At 42.6% G+C, this 18039-nt stretch overlaps 1 protein-coding gene across 1 annotated transcript; it reads left to right on the top strand.

The window, feature by feature from the left end:
- Positions 1-4496: 4496 nt before the first annotated feature.
- On the top strand, positions 4497-5432 carry PCBD1 (pterin-4 alpha-carbinolamine dehydratase 1; the record flags this gene model as incomplete). The annotated part of the gene is made up of 2 exons (XM_079723338.1): positions 4497-4565; positions 5334-5432. The coding sequence occupies 2 exons, from the start codon at positions 4497-4499 to the stop codon at positions 5430-5432; spliced, it is 168 nt and encodes a 55-aa protein (XP_079579464.1).
- Positions 5433-18039: the final 12607 nt, after the last annotated feature.

Below are 18039 nucleotides of genomic sequence, written 5' to 3'. Positions count from 1 at the left end.
GCTCTTTGAAAGACATTGTGAGAAAGCAAACAAAATATTTGCAAATCATATATCTGATAAAGTGCTTGTATCCAGAATGAAGAACTCTGAAAACTCAATAAGAAAACAAAAAACTCAATTTTTTTTTTTAAACGGGCAGGAAATTTGAACAGGCAATTCACCGAAGACTGACCATTGGCAAATAAGCACATGAAAAGGTATTTAATATAATTAGTCATTTAGGAAACTCAAAACCACAGTGAGATACCACTGCATACCAGTTAGATTGGCTAAAATTAAAAAGACTGACATAGCAAGTATTCGTGCAGCTGGGGGGGCATGGTGCAAGGGAACCGGAAGTCTCATACACTGCTGGTGGGGATGTAAGATGGTCTGACCACTTTCAGAAGCAGTCTGGCAGTTTTCTAACAAGTTATAAGTATATACTTGCCATATGGCCTAGCCATTCCACTCCTAGGTATTCACGCAAGACAAATGAAAGCATATATCCATACAAACACTTGTATGCAAAAGTTCACAGCAGCTTTATTTGTAATAATCAAGAACTGGAAACAACCCAAACGTCCAACAAATTGTAGCATATCCATTACAATATAATACTATAAAATAACGTCTACTTAGCCATAAAAAGGGAGAAACTATTGATATGTGCAACGACATGGGCAATTCTGCTGAGTGAAAGAAGGCAGATATAAAAAGTATAATTTGTATGATTTCCATTTACATAGCATTCTAGAAAATGCAACCTAATCTATAGTGAGGAAGCAAGTCAACAGTTGTCTTGAGTTGGGAGGAGGCAACTTAGGGGTTATGGCTATGTTCATGATCTTTATCGTAGCGATGGTTGCACAGATGCATACATGTCAAAACGCATCAAACTGTACACTTTAAATATGTGCACTTTACTGTGTGGGTCAATTTCTCAATAAGGTGTTTTTTAAAAAAGAAAACGTTAGTAATCTCGCGCCCAGGGTCACACAGCTGGTAAGTGGCAGAGAGCGATGCAATTGCTGGAGTCCGCCTTTGGAGCCTGGGTCCTTAATCCCCGAGCTCCCTGCAACATCGGCAAGGAGGAAAGTGCTGGAAGGCAGCCCCAGCTGTAGTTAATGATTACCAGTGGGCGGCCCCTTCCCGGCTGCGCTCCCGCCCCGGGGCGGCCCGAGCACCGCCCCGCGCGAAAGCTTCCCAGTGGGCTCGGCGTCTCTCTCGTCTGTTCCGCCGCCACCAGCTGCTGCCCGCGTCCGCCCCCGGCATGGTGAGGGAGTGGGGGGATCACGCGCCGCCGCCGTCGGGGCGGCCGGGTTAGGAGGGGGCGCGCGGGAGGGGCGGAGGAGAGCCATGGGCCCGCGCTGGGTCCCCGCCCAGGCCAGAGGACAGCGCCGGGAGGTACGGGGCGGGGGGGTCCCTCCGAGGCCTTCGCAGAGCAGCCGCGCGCCCGGTTGGGAGAGTCGGGGTCTCTGTCCCACCCCCGCCCACGAGTGGTGCCCCCTGGGAAGCTGAAGCCGGGAGAGGGGCGGTGGCAGGTCCGGGTTACAGCTAGGCGGGAGCCCAGGCCAGAGCCCGCGCGGGGCCTCAGTGCCGCGGGTAGGGTTTAGAGACCTTTCTGGGCGGGGGTGGGGAGGGGCCGCATAGTGAGCCCAGGGCATAGTTCCCCTTGGTGGCGAGGTTCTGTCCTGTATTGGGGGCTGGGGTAGGGGCAGGGGGGCGGGGGATGCCGAGGAGGGGCGACTGACTTTGCGTGTGCCTCTGTCTGCCTGTTTACTGCCCTTCTCGCTTGCTCTTCTGCTAAGCCCTCTGTGCTGTCCCCCGACCTCAGAGCCGGCCCCTGGCTCCTAGTTTGAGGCCTATGCCCAGCAATGGGGACATGGTTCCTCAGGGTCACCCGCCCTCCAGGCTGAGCTTTCCTGGAAGGGAGTCTCAGGCCCTGTGCTCAGCTACGGAGGTGAAGGTGAGCCTGCGGAGAAGCTTCTAGACCCAGGAAGCTTTACTAAACAGCAGAAGTGTTAGGCCCCGAAGCGTTAGGAGCGGTCGGGACTGCGGTGCCACCTGGGAGGGCACTTTGAAGGCTACGGCTCAGATGGAGGGGAGGTGGTGGGTGAGCTGATGGTGAGGCCCAAAGCCGCAGGGCGTGGCTAATCAGTAACCCCTCTGCACACTCCCAGAGGCGCAGGCTGAGTCCAGGCCTGACCTGTGATTTACTAAGCAAACACCACCCCTGCCCCCTCTCTGATCCCAGATTTCAGAGGGACTTGTCAGTTCAGCCCCAGGCTGTGAAATGTAGGGGATTCCAGAAGACTCTAAAAAGGAGCCTCCTAGGAGCCCGCTAGTACCTGCGCACTCCTTTCAGAGCCAGAGAACTAAATGGTGGGTTCTGATGCCTTGGCTGCCATGTGGTCACCCGGTTGCCTGGATACACGGACCAGGCTTACCAGCCACTGAGACAGGGTCAGCTGTCTTGGGGTTGGGCGGTGATGCAGATCTCGACGGCTCTCGCTGGCCTTCCAGAGCCCAGTAGAGGAGACAGAGCCAGCCAGATTGGTCCAGAGAGAAACCACACTTTCAGGAGGGAGAAAACGGTTATCAGAGCCCTGAAATGTTTTTCCAGTTCTACCCCAAACCTGAAGGCCTGTCATAAGCTTACTTGCCCCAGGAAGTCTCTTTTTAAAAATGCAGGTGATATTCCTTTAATAACAATGGAGTTTATTAAAGTGTCTCCTGGCTCCTCTGGCTGATTCCTAAAGTGGAAGTTCTTGTGCCTTTATACCCATCAAGCCAGGGGAGATGAGTGCCCCAAGCCCACCTGGCTTTCAGTTTGCAGGCTGCCTCATAAAAGCTAAATTAACCTCCCTCGCATTTTCTTCCCAGACCTAACTGATTTAATTTAGCACTCTCACTTTCCTGCCTTGGGTAGTTCTACTTCAGGGGCCTCAATTCTGGGATCCCTTAAGCTCCTCCACCTGTATCTTCTTAGAGGCTGGAACTGACCTTTGCTTTCTTCTGTTCTCCAAGAGAGGGTTCCACTCATGGCCTGAATTGTGCCAGTTTGGGCTGCCTCGAGGGCATTTTGCACAATAGGAAAATAGGCTGAGGCAATGGCTTTGCCATTTGCCCTTGGCCAAGTTACTTCTGCTTTGGGGACTGAGCTCTGTGGCTCCAGCTTCCCAAGCTGACAGAATAGAAAAGAAGGTGGAAACCTGAGAAATGTAGGCCTGGCAGCTGGGAACCAGAGGCTGCCTGGGAGCGTGGTGGGATACCCACTGGGAGGTAGTACCAGTAGTTGTTGACCGCGGTGTGGCTAGGGATCGCCTGGACCATGTTTTAAGTGCTGGTTCCTTTGCCCAGCCCCAGGGATGCAGACACATGGACCCACCTCGAGAAGGATTCCTGTGCTTTTGCTGACTGAGGGTGGGGGGTGAGAGAAGAGAGGTCATTTCCCCTCTCTAGGCCTCAGTTTCCTCTTCAATACACAGCAGCAGTAGGGGCTTGATTTACTTTTGCTCCCCCATGAACAAAAGAGACCTGGTTTTTTTACGGAGGGGTGCCCTCTGTAAGGCTTTGGGGGCAGGGGTGGGGAAGGAGTGTTTCTCTGCCCCAGCGATTTGCATTACACCTCAGGACCCTCTGTTCTCTAAGAACCTATCAGTGCACCAGCCAGAGCCCCTCCTCCCAGTCTGTTGCTTTAAACCAGCTGCCCTTTGACTGCGCCACCAGAACTGCCAGTGGAGGCTGGCTAAATTTCCCCAAAGGTCCAGAGCCCTCTCTTTTGTCCTGTGAAAAAAACGAATGTCCTTGGTCTTCTGTGTTTTCCCTCTCCTAGGCTGGCAAAGCACACAGGCTAAGTGCTGAGGAGAGGGACCAGCTGCTGCCAAACCTGCGGGCCGTGGGGTGGAACGAGCTGGAAGGCCGGGATGCCATCTTCAAGCAGTTCCATTTCAAAGACTTCAATCGGGTATGGCATCAGGGTGGGTCAGAGTTTCCTGAGACTGGGGCTGATCGGGGTCACACTCCAGAACGTGTTCCTTCCCTTAAAGTTCTGTTAGCCAAGACTGTCAGATGCTCCGCTAATCCAGTTTACTTGGAAAGTGTCCTCCTTGGGGATTGGAGAGGGTGGAGATGGGTCTTGGGCTCCCCATACCTGGAACTTTTAGAAACGATCCTTAGAGAAGACAGTTCAAGTGGAAAGCGGATGCACATTTGAAGACATTTTAGTAGATGACCAAAAGATTGCCGAAGACTCAGAAGCTCTCTGGGGTTTCCACCTTGTTAGTGGTCCTGGTAACAAGACTTCCTACTGCAGAAGGACGCCCTCAAACTGCAGCCTCAGAACCAGTGGCAGGGTGCTAGGCGGAATGCTGAAAGCTAGAAGGATCTCCTTGTAGGGAGCGAGGCAACCCTCCTGCGTCTGGGCCTTACACTGGCCATAAAAGAGGGCCCAGCAGTCCTCTCTTTCAGGACACTAACCTGAGTCTCACTTCATTAAACAGGCTTTTGGCTTCATGACAAGAGTGGCTCTTCAGGCTGAGAAGTTGGACCACCATCCTGAATGGTTTAACGTGTACAACAAGGTGAGTGATACATGCCTAGAACTCCAACTCATTCTGAAGGCCCCTTCCTTGGACTTACCTGTGGGCTCTCCTCACCCATAGGTCGACTGTCCGCTCCTGTTCCTTTCATCTCCTTCCTAGGATCGACATAAACACCCCTAGAAAGCATTCAGTCTCACTACAGATTAAAGAAAAGCAAATTGAAACACTAGTGAGACAACTAGTGGGTTAAATAGACATTAAGAAGGCAAATCCTAAAGAGGGAAAGGCTGTGGGAACCAGGCATATTCACTGTTAATAGCTCTAAAGGGCTGACATTTTCTGGAGATACGGAAGAATGAAAAAGTAATAAACTTGAGCTAAGAATACCCATGCACACCAAGGAGATCAGCCTGTCTGCTGAATGAATGGAAACAGTCATTAAATGCATGTCATGAACCAAGAGCTATGCTGGACTCTTTCTAAAAACATTAAGGCTGGAAGTGATGATCTGTAAATGGACAGTGTTTAGGAGTTGGTTTGGGGTCTTGTCTCTGACTTTTAGGTTGCTCTTGATATTTGGATCTTTCTTTTTTTATCCTATGATGTGGTTATCAGTGTTTATGGAGGTGTAATAGAAAACAGTTTTGCACTGATGTTAAAGACTCATCAGGAAGGCAGCCCCCAGGAGAGGGGTTAGTGTCTGGTTACACTTCTTGCTGTGGCTGAGCCCAGGAGCTGGTGACTCTCTCCTGCTCTCAGGTGCAGTCGGTGGAATCAGCTGGCCCCGAATCTCTGGTTTTGTTTCAGGTCCACATCACCCTGAGCACTCATGAGTGTGCGGGCCTTTCAGAACGGGACATAAACCTGGCCAGCTTCATCGAGCAAGTAGCAGTGTCCATGACATAGACCCTGCCCTTCCTCTCTGAGTTCTTCAGGGGAAAGGGGGGACTGAACTGGGGATCCAGAGAGGGAACTGGGGAGCCCTGAGATGTTGGCGCAGTCAGAAGGGCCAAGTTAACCCCGCTACTTCCATTTAGGGGCAAGTCCTTGCCGTGGAAGGAGAGGCCAACATCACTGCCAAGACTTAGACCGTTTTTCCCCACACCACTCTCGTCCTCCTTGGGGCTCTGTGACATGTACATTGATTTGAATAAGTTCTTCCCTTTCTTTACAACCTCACAGCAACAGTAATGATTTTCTTTCCTGGCTGTGTCTTGCTCTCTTTCTGATTCATTCTCAAGAAGCTGTGATAGAAGCTGTGTTTAAGATAAACAAAGTCTTATCTTAGAAACCAGTAACCTAAAGCCATCCTCATCCTGTGTGACAGAAGCCCATATGCTTTTATGCCTCAAATAAAAACACTGTTTCACTTGGCCTCAGGCTCTAGAATCTTCTTTTCCACAAGTCAATCCAAATCGGAGTCAACAGGCATTTAAAGCACCTACTCTGTGCAAGACAGAGTTCAGGCCACTAGGGGGAAAGGGGACCAGAGCACCCTGCCTTTTAAGCTCCTTTACTGCCTCAGGGAAATAAGTAGAAAAATAGTTAACTATTACTAGGCAGCATGAATGAAGTTAACGCCAGATGCAGAGATAAGAACACAAAGTGATTCACAAGGGCGAATCAGAAGGCTTCATTTCAGTTCTGCCTCCAAGACCTGATTAGGATTCTGGAGGCAGAGGTGACTGAGGGAGCATCTTGAAAAGATAAAGGTTAGCTGGACATTTGTATGCATGGTGGGACCTACGACTAAATCTTCTTCCCGGCCTGCAGGATCCAACACATGGAGATCTCTTTTTTTTTTTTTTTTTTTTTAACTTGAAGCATAGTTCATTTGCCAATTTGCCATACTGTGTAAATTTCAGGTGTAAATCAAGGTGATTTGGTTATATATATGTTTATGAGTACATATGTATACACACACACATATATATACAGAAGTATGTATATCTTTTTTATACTTCTCCATTAAAGGTTATTACAAAATATTGAAGATAGTTCACTGTGCTATACATACATCCCTGTTGTTTTTGTATTTTATATATGGTAGTGTTTATCTGTTAATCACATACTCCTAATTTATCCCTACCCACTTTACCCTTTGGTAATGATAAATATGTTTTCTATTACTGTAAGTGTTTCTGTTTTCTAATAAGTTCATTTGTGCTATTTTTTATATTCATATGTAATATATGATATTTGTATCTGTCTGATTTCAAGTAGTAAAGTAATCTCTAGGTCCATTCATGATGCTGCAAATGGCATTATTTAATTCTTTTTTATGGCTGAGTAATATTCCAGTGTGTGGGGTGTGTGTGTATGTATGTATGTATGTATGTGTATGTATCACATCTTCCTTATGCATACAGCTATCAATGGACATAAAGTTTCCTTCCAAGTTTTGGCTATTGTAAATAGTACTGCTTAAATATTGGGGTGCATGTATATTTTCAAATTAGAGTTTTCTCCAGCTATATGGCCAGGAGTGGGATTGCTGGATCATATGGTAACTCTATGTTTAGTTTTTTATGGAACCTCCATACTCTTCTCCATAGTGCCTGCACCAATTTATGTGCCCACCAAGAGGGTAGGAGGGTTCCATTTTCTCCACACCCCTTCCTGCATTTATTATTTGTAGACTTTTTGATGATGGCCACTCTGCCTGATTGTGAGGTGACAGCTCCTTGGAGTTTTGACTTGCATTTCTCGAGTAATTAGTGATGTTGGCCATCTTTTCATGTGCCTATTGCCCACGTGTATGTCTCCTTTGGAGAAGTGTCTGTTGAGGTCTTCTGCCCATTTTTAAAATTGGGTTGTTTGTGGTTTTGGTATTGAGTGGTATGAGCTGTTGATATATTTTGGAAATGAAGCCCTTGTCGGTCACCCTGTTGCAGATATTTTCTCCCAGTTCGTAGGTTGTCTTTTGGTTTTGTTTATGGTTCCTTTGCTGTGCAAAAGATGAGAAGTTTGATGAGGTCCTATTTGTGTAGTTTTGATTTTGTTGCCATTGCCTTGGGAGGCAGACCTTAGAAAACATTTCTAGGATTTATGCTAGAGCATGTTTTACCTAAGGTTCTCTTCTAGGAGTTTGGTGGTGTCATGTCTTGCATTTAAGTTGTTAAGCCATTTTGAGTGTATGTGGAATGAGGGAGTCTTCCAACTTCATTGGTTTACGTGAGGCTGTCCAGCTTTCCCAATAACTTGCTGAAGGGACTGTCTTTTCTCCATTGTATATTTTCGCCTCCTTTGTCAAAGACTAATCGACCGTTGGTGTGTGAGTTTATCTCTGGACTCTCTATATTTTGTTCCCTTGATCCCTATGGCTGTGTTTGTGCCAGTACTATGCTGTTTTGGTTACTGTAACTTTGTAGTGTTGTCTGAAGTCTGGGCGGGTTATGGCTGCAGCTTTGTTCTTTTTCCTCAGGATCGCTTTGGTAATTCTCGGTCTTTTATGGTTCCATGTACATTTTAGGATTATTTGTTTGAGTTCTGTGAGAAATGTCATGGGTAGTGTGGTAGGGATCACATGAAATCTGTAGTTTGCTTTGGGTAGTATGGCCATTTAAACGATACTAGTTCTTCCACTCCAGGAGTATTAGATAGCTGTCCACTTCTTTGAATCATTTTCAGTGGCCTTTATCAGTGTGTTGCAGTTGTCAGCATATAAGCCTCTCACCTCCTTGGTCAGGTTTATTCCTCTGTATTTTATTTTTCGATACAATTTTAAACGGGATTCTTTTGTTTACTTTCCCTTTCTGATATTTCATTGTTAGTGTGAAGAAATGCAACAGATTTCCATATGTCAGTCTTGTATCGTACTACCTTGCTGAATTTGTTTATCAGCGCTCGTAGTTTTTGTGTAGGGTCTTTAGGGTTTTCTATGTGTAGTATCAGGTCATCTGCATACCAAGAGAATTGTACCTCTTTCCTTCCAATTTGGATACCTTTTATATCTTGTCTGAGTGTTGTGGTGAGGACTTGCAATACCATGTTGAATAAAAGCAGTGAGAGTGGGCGTCCTTGACTTGTTCCAGATTTTAGTGGGAAGGCTATCAGCTTGTCCTCATTGAGTATTATGTTGGCCGTGGGTTGGTCATGAATAGCTTTTACTATGTTGAGATGTGTTCCCTCCATACCCGCTCCAATAAGAGTTTTTATGAATGTATGTTGAATTTTATGAAATGCTTTTCCTGCGTCGATGGCGATGATTGTGTGGTTTTTGTCTTTTCTTTGGTTGATGTGCTGTGTTGCGCTGGTTGATTTGTGTATGTTGAACCCTCCTTGTGAGCCTGGAATGAATCCAACTTGATCGTGGTGTATGACCTATTTTTGTTTGTTTGTTTTGGGTTTTTTCTTTTGATTGAAGTATGGTTAATTTACAATGTTGTGTTAGTTTCTGGTGTACAGCCAAGTGATTCAGTTAAACATTTATGTATCTCCATTCCTTGTCGTACTTTTTCCATTATCATTCCTTATAAGATATTGAATAGAGTTCCCTGTGCTATACAGTAGGACCTTGTTGTTTATCTGTTTTATACATAGTAGTCTGTATCTGCTAATCCCAAACTCCTAATTTATCCCTCCTCCTCCCTTTCCCCTGCGGGAACCATGAGTTTGTGTTCTGTGTGTGTGTCTGTTTCTGGTTTGCAAATAAGTTCATCTGTGTCATATTTCAGATTCCACATATAAGTGGTACCATATGATATTTGTCTTTCTCTCTGTGATGTCGTATGATCATCTCTTCTGCAAATGGCATAATTTCTTTCTTTTTTATGGCTGAGTAGTATTTCATTGCGCAGATATACATACACACATATCTATTTATACATATGTCTATATATATAGCACATCTTCTTTATGAATTCATCTGTTGATGGACATGTAGATAGCTTCCATGTCTTGACTATTGTAGATAGTGCTTCCATGAACATTGGGGTGTATGTATCTTTTTGATTTAGCGTTTTCTCTAGCTATATGCCCAGGAGTGGTTTTGTTGGATCATATGGTAACTCTATTTTTAGTTTTTTTAAATTAATTTTTATTGGAGTATAGTTTCTTTACAATGTTGTGTTTCTACTGGACAGCAAAATGAATCACTATACACATACATATATGTGTATACACACACACACACACACACGCATCTATTTTGGATTTCGTTCCCCTTTAGGTCACCACAGTGCAATGAGTAGATTTTGTTGTGCTATACAGTAGGTTCTCATTAGTTATCTTTTATACGTAGTAGCAGTAGTGTATATATGTCAATCTTAATCTCCCGATTCATCCCACTCCCCCATTCCCCCTTGGTATCCTTACATTTGAACTCTGTGTCTTTGTCTCTATTTCTGGTTTGCAAATACGATCATCTATACCATTTTCCTAGATTCCACATATATGCATCAATGTACGATATGTGTTTTTCTCTTTCTGCATTTCTTCAGTCTGTATAACAGTCTCTAGGTCCATCCACATCTCTACAAATGACCCAGTTTCATTCCTTTTATGGCTGAGTAATATTCCATTGTATATATGTACCACATCTTCTTTATCCATTCTTTTGTTGATGGACATTTAGGTTGCCACCATGTCCTGGCTATTGTAAATAGTGCTACAGTCAACATTGGGGTCCATGAGTCTTTTTGAATTATGCTTGTCTCTGGATGTGTGCCCAGTAGTGGGATTGCTGGGTCATATGGTAGTTCTCTCTTTAGTTTTTTAAGGAACCTCCATACTGTTCTCCACAGTGGCTGTATCAATTTACATTCCCACCAATAGTGCAAAAGGGTTCCCTTTTCTCCACACCCTCTCCTCGTTTCTTGTTTGTAGATTTTTTTGATGATGGCCATTCTGACCAATGTGAGGTGATACCTCATTGTAGTTTTGATTTGCATTTTTCTCATAATTAGTGATGAGCATGTTTTCATGTGTTTGTTGCCCATCTGTATGTCATCTTTGGAGAAATGGATATTTAGGTCTTCTGCCCATTTTTGCATTGGGCTGTTTGTTTTTTTGATATTGAGCTGCATGAGCTGTTTTTATATTTTGGAGATTAATCCTTTGTCAGTTGCTTCATTTGCAAATATTTTCTCCCATTCTGAGCGTTTTCTTTTCATCTTGTTTATGGTTTCCTTTGCTGCGCAAACGCTTTTAAATTTAATTAGGTCCCATTTGTTTACTTTTGTTTTTATCTTCATTACTCTAGGAGGTGGGTCAAAAAAGATCTTGCTGCGATTTACATCAAGGAGTGTTCCACCTGTTTTTTATTGTTTGTTTGTTTTAATTTACTTATTTTTGGCTGTGTTTTGGGTCTTCGTTTCTGTGCCAGTGCTTTCTCTAGTTGTGGCAAGCGGGGGCCACTCTTCATTGTGGTGCGCGGGCCTCTCACTATCGCGGCCTCTCTTGTTGTGGAGCACAGGCTCCAGACACGCAGGCTTAGTAGTTGTGGCTCACGGGCCTAGTTGCTCTGTGGCATGTGGGATCTTCCCAGGCCAGGGCTCGAACCAGTGTCCCCTGCATTGGCAGGCAGATTCTCAACCACTGCGCCACCAGGGAAGCCCCCGCCTGTTTTTTCCTCTAAGACTTTTATAGTGTCTGGCCTTACAGTTAGGTCTTTAATCCATTTTGAGTTTATATTTGTGTATGGTGTTAGGGAGTGTTCTAATTTCATTCTTTTATATGTAGCTGTCCAGTTTTCCCAGAACCACTTATTGAAGAGATTGTCCTTTCTCCATTGTATATTCTTGCCTCCTTTGTTGTAGATTAATTGACCATAAGTGTGTAATTAATTGACATTAATTGATTGTTTCTGGCCTTTCTATCCTGTTCCATTGATCTGTATTACTGTTTTTGTGCCAGTACCATACTGTCTTGATTACTGTAGCTTTGTAGTAGAGTCTGAAGTCAGTCTGAAATCAGTTAATATAGCCTAATTCCTCCAGCTCCTTTATTCTTTCTCAAGATTGCTTTGGCTCTTCGGGGTCTTTTGTGTTTCCATACAAATTGTAAAATTTTTTGTTCTAGTGAAAAATGCCATTGGTAATTTGATAGGGATTGCATTGAATCTGTAGATTGCTTTGGGTAGTACAGTCATTTTCACAATATTCTTCCAATCCAAAAACATGGTATATCCATCTGTTTGTGTCATGTTTGATTTCTTTCATCAATATTTTATAGTTTTCTGCATACAGGTCTTTCACCTCCTTAGGTAGATTTATTCCTAGGTATTTTATTCTTTCTGATGCAGTGGTTAATGGGATTGTTTCTTGAATTTCTGATTTTTCATTGTTAGTGTATAGGAACCTAACAGATTCCTGTGTATTAATTTTGTATGCTGCAACTTTACTAAATTCATTGATTAGCTCTAATAGTTTTCTGATAGCATCTTTAGGATTTTCTGTGTTTAGTATCATGCCATCTGATTGATTTGCATATGTTGTACCATCCTTCTGAGCCTGGGATGAATCCACCTTTACCTCGGTCTGTGGTCTTTCTAATGTGTTGCTGGATTTGTTTTGCTAATATTCTGTTGAGGATTTTTACATGTATATTCATTAGAGATATTGGCCTATAATTTTCTTTTTGCTCGTGTCTTTGTCTTTTTTTTAATATCAGGGTGGTGGTCACTTCACCGAATGATTTTGGGAGTGTTATGTCCTCTTCAGTCTTTTGTAAGAGTTTCAGATGGATTGGTATAAGTTCTTTGTATGTTTGGTGTAATTTCCCAGTGAAGACATCTTGTATTGCTCTTTTGTTCATAGTAAGCTTTTTTTATTAGATATTAATTTCACTTCTAGTGATCTGTGTATTTAAATTATATATTTCTTACTGATTGAATTGTGATGGACAGTAATTTTCTACAAACTTTTCCATTTCTTCTAGGTTGTGCAGTTTGTTGGGATATAATTGTTCACAGTACTGTGTTATGGTTGTTTGTATTTCTGCAGTTATCGGTTATTATTTCTCCTGTTTCTTTTTTTTTAACATCTTTATTAGAGTAAAATTGCTTTACAATGGTGTGTTAGTTTCTGTTTTATAAAAAAGTGAATCAGCTATACATATATATATATATGTAATATATATATATCCCCATATCTCCTCCCTCTTGGGTCTCCATCCCACCCTCCCAATCCCACCCCTCTAGGTGGACAAAAAGCACCAAACTGATCTCCCTGTGCTATGCGGCTGCTTCCTACTAGCTATCTTTTTTATATTTGGTAGTGTATGTAAGTCCATGCCACTCTCTCACTTCTTCCCAGCTTACCCTTCCCCCTCCCCCTGTCCTCAAGTCCATTCTCTACATCTGCATCTTTATTCCTGTCCTGCCCCTAGGTTCTTCAGAACGGTTTTTTTGTGTTTTTTTGTTTTCTTTGGATTCCACATATATGTGTTAGCATACAGTATTTGCTTTTCTCTTTCTGACTTTCTTCACTCTGTATGACAGACTCAAGGTCCATCCACCTCACTACAAATAACTCAATTCATTTCTTTTTATGGCTGAGTAATATTCCATTGTATATATGTGCCACATCTTCTTTATCCACTCAATTGTCAGTGGACACTTAGGTTGCTTCCATGTCCTGGCTATTGTAAATAGAGCTACAGTGAACATTGTGGCACATGACTCTTTTTGAATTATGGTTTTCTCAAGGTATATGCCCAGAAGTGGGATTGCTGGGTCGTATTGTAGTTCTATTTTTAGTTTTTTAAGGACCCTCCATACTGTTCTCCATAGTGGCTGTATCAATTTACATTCCCACCAACAGTGCAAGAGGGTTCCCTTTCCTCCACACCCTCTCCAGCATTTGTCGTTTATAGGTTTTCTGATGATGCCCATTCTAACTGGTGTGAGGTGATACCTCATTGCAGTTTTTTTTTAATAAACTTATTTATTTTATTAATTTTTTTTTTTGGCTGCATTGGGTCTTCGTTGCTGCACAAAGGTTTTCTCTAGTTGTGATGAGCGGGGGCTACTCTCCACTGTGGTGCGTAGGCTTCTCATTGCGGTGGCTTCCCTTGTTGCGGAACAGGGGCCCTAGGCGCGTGGGCTTCAGTAGTTGTTGCACATGCGCTTAGTTGCTCCACGGCATGTGGGGTCTTCCCGGGCCAGGGCTCCAACCCGTGTCCCCTGCATCGGCAGGCAGATTCTTAACCACTGCACCACCAGGGAAGCCCATCATTGGAGTTTTGATTTGCATTTCTCTAATAATTGGTGATGTTGAGCAGCTTTTCATGTGCTTCTTGGCCATCTGTATGTCCTCTTTGGAGAAATGTCTATTTAGGTCTTCTGCCCATTTTTTGATTGGGTTGTTTGTTTCTTGTAATATTGAGCTGCATGTGCTGTTATATATATTTTGGAGATTAATCCTTTGTCCATTGATTCATTTGCAAATATTTCTCCCATTCTGAGGGTTGTCTTGTTTATAGTTTCCTTTGCTGTGCAAAACCTTTTAAGTTTCATTAGGTCCCATTTGTTTATTTTTGATTTTATTTCCATTTCTCTAGGAGGTGGGTCAAAACGGATCTTGCTGTGTTCTGTGTCATAGAGTGTTCTGCCTATGTTTTCCTCTAAAGTTTGATAGTGTCTGGCCTTACATTTAGGTCTTTAATCCATTTTGAGTTTATTTTTGTGTATGGTGTCAGGGAGTGTTCTAATTTCATTCTTTTACATGTAGCAGTCCGGTTTTCCCAGCACCACTTATTGAAGAGGCTCTCTTTTCTCCATTGTATACTCTTGCCTCCTTTATCAAAGATAAGGTTGACCATATGTGTGTGGGTTTATCTCTGGCCTTTCTATCCTGTTCCATTAATCGGTATGTCTGTTTTTGTGCCAGTACCATACTGTCTTGATTACTGTAGCTTTGTAGTAGAGTCTGAAGTCAGGGAGCCTGATTCCTTCAGCTCCGTTTTTTTGTTCTCAAGATTGCTTTGGCTATTCGGGGTCTTTTGTGTTTCCATACAGATGGTGAAATTTTTTGTTCTAGCTCTGTGAGAAATGCCGCTAGTAGTTTGATAAGGATTGCATTGAATCTGTAGATTGCTTTGGGTAGTAGAGTCATTTTCACAATGTTGATACTTCCAGTCCAAGAACATGGTATGTCTGTCCATCTGTTTCTATCATCTGTAATTTCTTTCATCAGTGTCTTATAGTTTTCTGCGTATAGGTCTTTTGTCTCCTTAGGTTTATTCCTAGGTATTTTATCCTTTTTGTTGCAATGGTAAGTGGGAGTGTTTCCCTAATTTCTCTTTCAGATTTTTCATCATTAGTGTATAGGAATGCAAGAGACTTCTGTGCATTAATTTTGTATCCTGCAACTTTACCAAATTCATTGATTAGCTCTAGTAGCTTTCTGGTAGCATCTTTAGGATTCTCTGTGTTTAGTATCATGTCATCTGCAAACAGTGACAGCTTTACTTCTTCTTTTCCAATTTGGATTCCTTTTACTTCTTTTTCTTCTCTGATTGCTGTGGCTAAAACTTCCAAAAGTATGTTGAATAATAGCAGTGAGAGTGGACAGCCTTGTCTTGTTCCTGATCTTAGTGGAAATGAATTCAGTTTTTCACCATTGAGAATGATGTCGGCTGTGGGTGTGTCACATATGGCCTTTATTATGTTGAGGTAAGTTACCTCTTTGCCTACTTTCTGGAGGGTTTTTATCATAAATAGGTGTTGAATTTTGTCAAAAGCTTTTTCTGCATCTATTGAGATGATCATATGGGTTTTATCCTTCAACTTCTTAATATGGTTTATCACATTGATTGATTTGCCTATATTGAAGAATCCTTGCACTCCTGGGATAAACCCCACTTGATCATGGTGCATGATCCTTTTAATGTGCTGCTGGATTCTGTTTGTTAGTATTTTGTTGAGGATTTTTGCATCTGTGTTCATCAGTGATACTGGCCTGTAGTTTTCTTTTTTTGTGACATCTTTGTGTGGTTTTGGTATCAGGGTGATGGTGGCCTCGTAGAATGAGTTTGGGAGTGTTCCTCCCTCTGCTATATTTTCTAAGAGTTTGAGAAGGATAGGTGTTAGCTCTTCTCTAAATGTTTGATAGAATTTGCCTGTGAAGCCATCTGGTCCTGGGCTTTTGTTTGTTGGAAGATTTTTTTTTTTGAATTTTTGAATTTTATTTTATTTTTTTATACAGGTCCTTATTAGTCAACCATTTTATACACGTCATTGTATACATGTCAGTCCCAATCTCCCAATTCATCACACTCCCACCCCCACCCACCGCTGCTCTCCCCACTTGGTGCCCATACGTTTGTTCTCTACATCTGTGTCTCAATTTATGCCCTGCAAGCCAGTTCATCTGCACCATTTTTCTGGGTTCCACATATATGTGTTAATATGCGATATTTGTTTTTCTCTTTCTGACTTACTTCACTCTCTGTAACAGTCTCTGGATTGATCCATGTCTCTACAAATGACCCAATGTCGTTCCTTTTTATGGCTGAGTAATATTCCATTGTATATATGGACCACATCCTCTTTATCCGTTCGTCTGTTGATGGGCATTTAGGTTGCTTCCATGACCTGGCTATTGTAAATAGTGCTGCAGTGAAGTTTGGGGTGCATGTTTCTTCTTGAATTATGGTTTTCTCTGGGTATATGCCTAGTAGTGGGATTGCTGGTTCATATGGTAATTCTATTTTTAGTTTTTTAAGGACCCTCCATACTGTTCTCCATAGTGGCTGTATCAATTTACATTCCCACCAACGGTGCAAGAGGGTTCCCTTTCCTCCACACCCTCTCCAGCATTTGTCGTTTGTAGGTTTTCTGATGATGCCCATTCTAACTGGTGTGAGGTGATACCTCATTGCAGTTTTTTTTTAATAAACTTATTTATTTTATTAATTTTTTTTGGCTGCATTGAGTCTTTGTTGCTGCACGCAGGTTTTCTCTAGTTGTGATGAGCTGGGGGCTACTCTCCATTGCGGTGCGTAGGCTTCTCATTGTGGTGGCTTCCCTTGTTGCGGAGCAGGGGCCCTAGGTGCGTGGGCTTCAGTAGTTGTTGCACACGCGCTTAGTTGCTCCACGGCATGTGGGGTCTTCCCGGGCCAGGGCTCCAACCCGTGTCCCCTGCATCGGCAGGCAGATTCTTAACCACTGCACCACCAGGGAAGCCCATCATTGGAGTTTTGATTTGCATTTCTCTAATAATTGGTGATGTTGAGCAGCTTTTCATGTGCTTCTTGGCCATCTGTATGTCCTCTTTGGAGAAATGTCTATTTAGGTCTTCTGCCCATTTTTTGATTGGGTTGTTTGTTTCTTGTAATATTGAGCTGCATGTGCTGTTATATATATTTTGGAGATTAATCCTTTGTCCATTGATTCATTTGCAAATATTTCTCCCATTCTGAGGGTTGTCTTGTTTATAGTTTCCTTTGCTGTGCAAAACCTTTTAAGTTTCATTAGGTCCCATTTGTTTATTTTTGATTTTATTTCCATTACTCTAGCAGGTGGATCAGAAAAGATCTTTCTGTGATTAATGTCAAAGAGTGTTCTTCCTGTGTTTTCTCTAAGAGTTTGATAGTGTCTGGCCTTACATTTAGGTCTCTAATCCATTTTGAGTTTATACTTGTGTATGGTTTTAGGGAGTGTTCTAATTTCATTCTTTTCCATGTAACTGTGCAGTTTTCCCAGAATCATTTATTGAGGAGACTGTCTTTTCTCCATTGTATATCCTTGCCTTCTGTGTCATAGATTAGTTGACCATAGCTGTGTGGGTTTATCTCTGGGCTTTCTATCCTGTTCCATTAATCGGTATGTCTGTTTTTGTGCCAGTACCATACTGTCTTGATTACTGTAGCTTTGTAGTATAGTCTGAAGTCAGGGAGTCTCATTCCTCCAGCTCCGTTTTTCTCCCTCAATACTGCTTTGCCTATTCGGGGTCTTTTGTGTCTCCATACAAATTTTAAGAATTTTTGTTCTAGTTCTGTAAAAAATGCCATTGGTAATTTGATAGGGATTGCATTGAATCTGTAGATTTCTTTGGGTAGTATAGTGATTTTCACAATATTGATTCTCCAATCCAAGAACATGGTATATCTCTCCATCTGTTGGTATCATCTTTAATTCCTTTCATCAGTGTCTTATAGTTTTCTGCATACAGGTGTTCTGTCTCCCTAGTTAGGTGTATTCCTAGGTATTTTATTCTTTTTGTTGCTGTGGTAAATGGGAATGTTTCCTTAATTTCTCTTTCAGATTTTTCATCATTAGTGTATAGGAATGCAAGAGATTTCTGTGCATTAATTTTATATCCTGCAACTTTACCAACTTCATTGATTAGCTCTAGTAGTTTCCTGGTGGCATCTTTAGGATTCTCTATGTATAGTATCATGTCATCTGCAAACAGTGACAGCTTTACTTCTTCTTTTCGAATTTGTTCCTTTTATTTCTTTTTCTTCTCTGATTGCCGTGGCTAGAACTTCCAAAACTATGTTGAATAATAGTGGCGAGAGTGGACATCCTTGTCTTGTTCCTGATCTTAGTGGAAGTGCTTTTGGTTTT

This window comes from Hyperoodon ampullatus (assembly GCF_949752795.1).
Source record: "Hyperoodon ampullatus genome assembly, chromosome: 1".
NCBI classification, from domain to species: Eukaryota; Metazoa; Chordata; class Mammalia; order Artiodactyla; family Ziphiidae; genus Hyperoodon; species Hyperoodon ampullatus.
This window is presented reverse-complemented; position numbering and strand designations above follow the sequence as displayed.